At 38.5% G+C, this 4930-nt stretch overlaps 1 protein-coding gene across 1 annotated transcript; it reads right to left on the bottom strand.

Moving 5' to 3' along the window:
* Positions 1-1038: 1038 nt before the first annotated feature.
* On the bottom strand, positions 1039-1986 carry LOC144295330 (olfactory receptor 56A3-like). The gene has a single exon (XM_077867713.1). It carries the CDS (start codon positions 1984-1986, stop codon positions 1039-1041), a length of 948 nt encoding a protein of 315 aa, XP_077723839.1.
* Positions 1987-4930: the final 2944 nt, after the last annotated feature.

A 4930-nucleotide genomic window follows, 5' to 3' on the forward strand; every position in this document is an offset into this window, starting at 1 on the left:
AAAACCACAATGCATACCACCTCACACGAGTGAGAATGGTGAGAATTAATAAGACAGGAAACAACAAATGTTGGAGAAGATGTAGAAAAAGTGGAACAGTCTTGCACTGTGGGTGGGAGTGTGAACTGGTGCAGCCACTCTGGAATACTGTGTGGTGGTTCCTCAAACAGTTAAAATACATGTGCCTTACCACCCAGCAATTGCACTGCTGGGGTTTTACTACAAAGATACAGATGCAAAGAAACCCTGAGACACCAGTATCCCAATGTTTATAGCAGCAATGTCCACAATAGCCAAACTGTGGAAGGAGTCCCAGTATCCATCAATAGATGAATGGATAAAGAAGGTGTGCTATATGTATACAATGGAATATTACTTGCCATTAGAAATGACAAATACCCACCATTTGCTTCGACGTGGATGGAACTGGAGGGTATTATGTGGAGTGAAGTAAGTGAATTGGAGCAGGACAAACATTATATAGTCTCATTCATTTGGGGAATATAAAAATTAGTGAAAGGGAGTAAAGGGAAAGTAGAGAAAATGAGTGAAAATATCAGTGAGGGTGACGAACATGAGAGACACCTAACTCTGGGAAATGAACAGGGGGAAGTGAACAGAGAGGTGGGTGGGGTGTTGCGGTGACTAGGTGATGGGCACTGAGAGGGGCTCTTGGTGGGATGAGCACTTGGTGTTCTGCTAAATACTGGCAGATTGAACTCCAATAAAAAATAAAACAAACCACTTTTACTATCTGGAAAAAAATTAATTTCTCACTTTAGAACCTGCCCAGTGGAAATCCAGTATTTTGTCAAAATAGGATAATATGCGTGGGTATAGCAAAAGAGGCTAAGGATATTGTTAAAAGAGAAGTGAGATAAAGGAAACATATAATGATACTTAAGTTTTATTAAAGAAGGAACAATATCCAATTTACCCAGTTTGAGATTATGACTCATAGATATAAATTGCAGGTCACTCACCCATTATTGATTCAAAATCATCTAATTTAGGAAGGCAGAGCTCCAGTTGTCCTCACTACCATCCTTTGTTTAGTAATCTCTGGATTCCTTGCTTGATCTCCTGAGTTCTCACTCCATAAACAATGGGATTGAGGGCTGCAGGAATGACATGGTGGAGAACATTGAGCAAGACTGGCACATCAGGGGAGACTTTCTTCTTTGCCACATGAGTGAGCACGAAGACCAGAAGGATAGTGCTGAAGAAGAGGATAAGGATGAAGTGAGAACCACATGTGCTCAGGGCTTTGGCCATAGCACCCTCTGCCTTGAGTCTCAGCACAGCTCGCAGTATGAGGCTGTAGGAAAGGAAGATAAGGATGAGATCAGATCCTAGCAGTGTCCAGCCTGCAGCAAACTGGTAGAGGCGATTGATGGTGACATCATCACAGGAGAGCTTGGAGACAGACATATTGGCACAGATGCAATTCTCAATGACATTTCCCCCACAATAATGGAGTCTGGATGATAGAATGGGAATAGGCACTGTAGAAATAGCATTCCTGGCCAAAATAAAAATGGCAGCCTTCGCTACAAATTGTTCTGTGATGATGGATGGGTACCTCAGTGGGTGGCAGATGGCCACATAGCGGTCATAGGCCATGACCATGAATGTGCAGGACTCCATGGCAAGGAAGCAATTCATGATGTACATCTGAATGAAGCAGGCATAGAAATTGATGGACTTGAGATCAAACCAGAAAATGGTCAGGACTTTGGGGATGACAGTGAGGCAGAGCACGATGTCCAATAGGGAGAGGATGCTGAGCAGGTAGTACATGGGCTCGTGCAGAGAGGCCTCCAGCCAGATGGTGATCAGGAGGACACCATTGGCCCCCATGGCCAGGAGGAAGAGGAGGCTGAGGGGCAGGGAGAAAGAAAGTTGCCAGCTGGGAGACCTGACAAAACAATTCAGGAGAAAGTCTGAAATCTCAATGGATATGGTCCCATTTTGATTTGTTGTCATCTTCTGTCATATATTTCTACAGTTTTCCTTTAGTGATCTGTAAAATTAGGGTAAAAATTAGCTACTGCATCAAGACACATAAATTCACTACAATTTGCTTCACCTAGGTGAAACTTGTGTGAGTCCTAGCAGGTCATCAAGCCATGTAAATTCATGTCTTTATTCTTTGTGTTCTGATCTTGTTGTGATAATTCTATCACTAAGCAGTGTAGAGGACTAAGGTATATGGTTCATTTATACATTTTTGATTTGTTCAAGTTCTGCTTTTGAGAGAATGTTATGTCTTTGTAGCAACAAAAGAAAGGATAAAATTACTTTGAAAAGTACTTTGGGACAATGAGTCCCTAGATTTGTCTTTATAAGTTTCTTCCTTTTTGTTTTTTTGTTCTTTAATGACTACTTACCTATATAACACATGACAATTTAACTGTAACAACACACAGAAATGAGTAACAGAGTCTGTCACAAAGTTTGACTAGGTACAGATTCCTAGTTTTCCATGCCACCCCTGCTCTGAATTTTCAGCTATAGTTAGCTTTAATAACAGATTAAAAATACTATATCCTGGCATGTTTCTCTAAAAAGTCATTTTAATTTGGTGGTATGGATCCTGCCAAGTAATTGCAAATACATCTTCATACGTGTGGGATTCTTGACTTCAGGAATGGAACAATATAAAAGTAGAATGTGCACTTGCACATATGTATGGAGGAGGCATATGTGTCATTGAAGAAGCTAATCATTGATAATTCTCATTGCAATCGTGTGAGAGTGATGAAATGTACTTTTATGTACTTTCATCTCCTTTCCATTTCCCCTTCCACCTCCAATACAATGATCCAGGTCCTCCTTTCTAGTGGTTATGCTTTGTCTCGGTGTATTGGCTCACAAAGATTGGGCGATGCTGTACAAGCTGGAAGTCGTGATGGTAAAAACCCATAGAAAAATAATGTCCAGTCTTCAATTGGTGACCAAAGGACCTTCTCTTGTCTTGAGCACTATGTTCACTCAACTCTTCTTTCTATTTTTGTAGTTGGATGCCTCATGCCTCTAAAATCTAAATACTCTTTCTAATCACCACTTTTATCATTTGCATTTTGCCTTTTGTTCTTGCTCATTGCATCCTCTGATCCTACTTTGCAAAATTTTGATATATAATTCTTATAAGTTAGGGCTCTAAATATCATCATGTCTGAGAAGCTTTTCTTCTTCAGGTAATTCAGAGTATTCTTGGGAGGAATTAGGAATTCATTGCATGGAAGGAGGGAAAATATTGAAATGAGAATTGGAGGATACAGCCAAACAGAAGAAGTGTAAATTCAGGCACGAGTGTACATGCAGTATTCATAGAGAAAGAAGCATGTTCTCTTTGTCTCCTGAAGAAGTTTGGGATACTTATTTCTAGCCCTAGGGTGAAATTTCTGAGAACTCCACAGGACCATTTTTTAAAGAGATATGATTTAATTCAATAGTAGTACATAAAATCTGTAAATTTTTAAGCTTTACACAATGAATGAAGAAGAAAAATGAGGAATTGTTAAAATTATATTTAAAAATAGAGTAAAGGTAAGTTAATGTTTAAAAAGTAGAATTTCCAAAATATCCTATATTAGGAAATAATTATAGTTCTTGCTTATAAATTAAAAGTCTTCATTTAAGACATTGATTTGCATTGTATATTGTCATAGTAAAGTTTGAGTCATATGATACCTTACAAATTATTCATGAAAATACAGAAAAATTCTAAGAACATATGCATATTGATAATGATCATTGTATATTAGATTATCAATATTTAAGAATATATTAACTGCATTTCTGACACTACCCAGCAAAAGATCCAAAAAAGACAGAGGACTGCAAAAGGGAAGGTCCCAGAGCACAGGTTCTCACATGTGCCTCCTGACCTGGGACAGGATGGAGCCTCTTCCACCCCATTTTCAAAGTACTTCAGCTGTATTGACTCAGGATTAGAACAAAGTACAGATCTGGACTGAAGACAAAGATCTCCCCCATGTTCTTGCTAATCTTGGTCTAGTTTCTCCTCAGACACCCTCTTACCAGACGCACCTACAGAGGATGTGAGCAAGGAGGCCGGCCCCAGCAATACTGGAGTTCTGATTAGTTTCTCAGGCATCTGGTATAGTTATAACTCCAGAGCCTCAAGGACATTGCCATCTGGGAACTTCTTCCCATCACTACTCTTGGGCCTAAAATGTCCTCCTGGGACAGACAGGCAGGCAGGTGTGAGAAGAAAATTATTTTCTTTCTCTCTAAAAGTGAGGAGCTCTGTTAATCTAGCCCAACATTGACTGTGTGTGCTGCAGGAATTAGTCTCCTGGATGTAGGGGTGTTACACACATCTGTCCATCCATATTCATACTCCTTTGCACATACAAGCTCAGTGCCTTGTATGGGTACAAAAGGCTCATTCAGAAGTTCTCATGGGCTTCCTGCACAAAACTGTTTGATAAGCCCTCTCAAACCATCCTATCTAATGGATTGATGTTAACATATCATGGCTTTTGGCATTACATTTTAATGATAAACATACTAGAGAAACTTAAAAAAAAATTCCTGAAAAAATACAATGTATTTTTCAGAGAGAAAATCCGATAGAATTTTTTTCCTATAGTGAAAGATGTTTCAAATGCGATGTATATACAACTGTATACTAGGAAATATAATTTATTCCTTTTATAAAAATTTTAATTTTGAACTTCATGTGAATTATTCCTATCTCTCCAATATTGGGAGCAAACATGATCAGTTTCTATATTTTCTATTTATTTTCATTAATTTTTAAAAATTTGAGTGTAATTGACACACAATGTTACCTTAGTTTCAGATATACAACATAGTGATTGGACAAGTCTATACATTATGCTATGCTCATCTTAGGTGTAGCTATAGTTTGTCACCATACAAAGCTATTACAGTATCA

This window comes from Canis aureus, chromosome 23 (genome assembly GCF_053574225.1).
Source record: "Canis aureus isolate CA01 chromosome 23, VMU_Caureus_v.1.0, whole genome shotgun sequence".
Lineage (NCBI taxonomy): Eukaryota > Metazoa > Chordata > Mammalia > Carnivora > Canidae > Canis > Canis aureus.

Bases quoted from the DNA above. Each gene is read 5' to 3' on its own strand.
- LOC144295330 (XM_077867713.1), bottom strand. From the start codon at position 1,986: ATGACAACAAATCAAAATGGGACCATATCCATTGAGATTTCAGACTTT.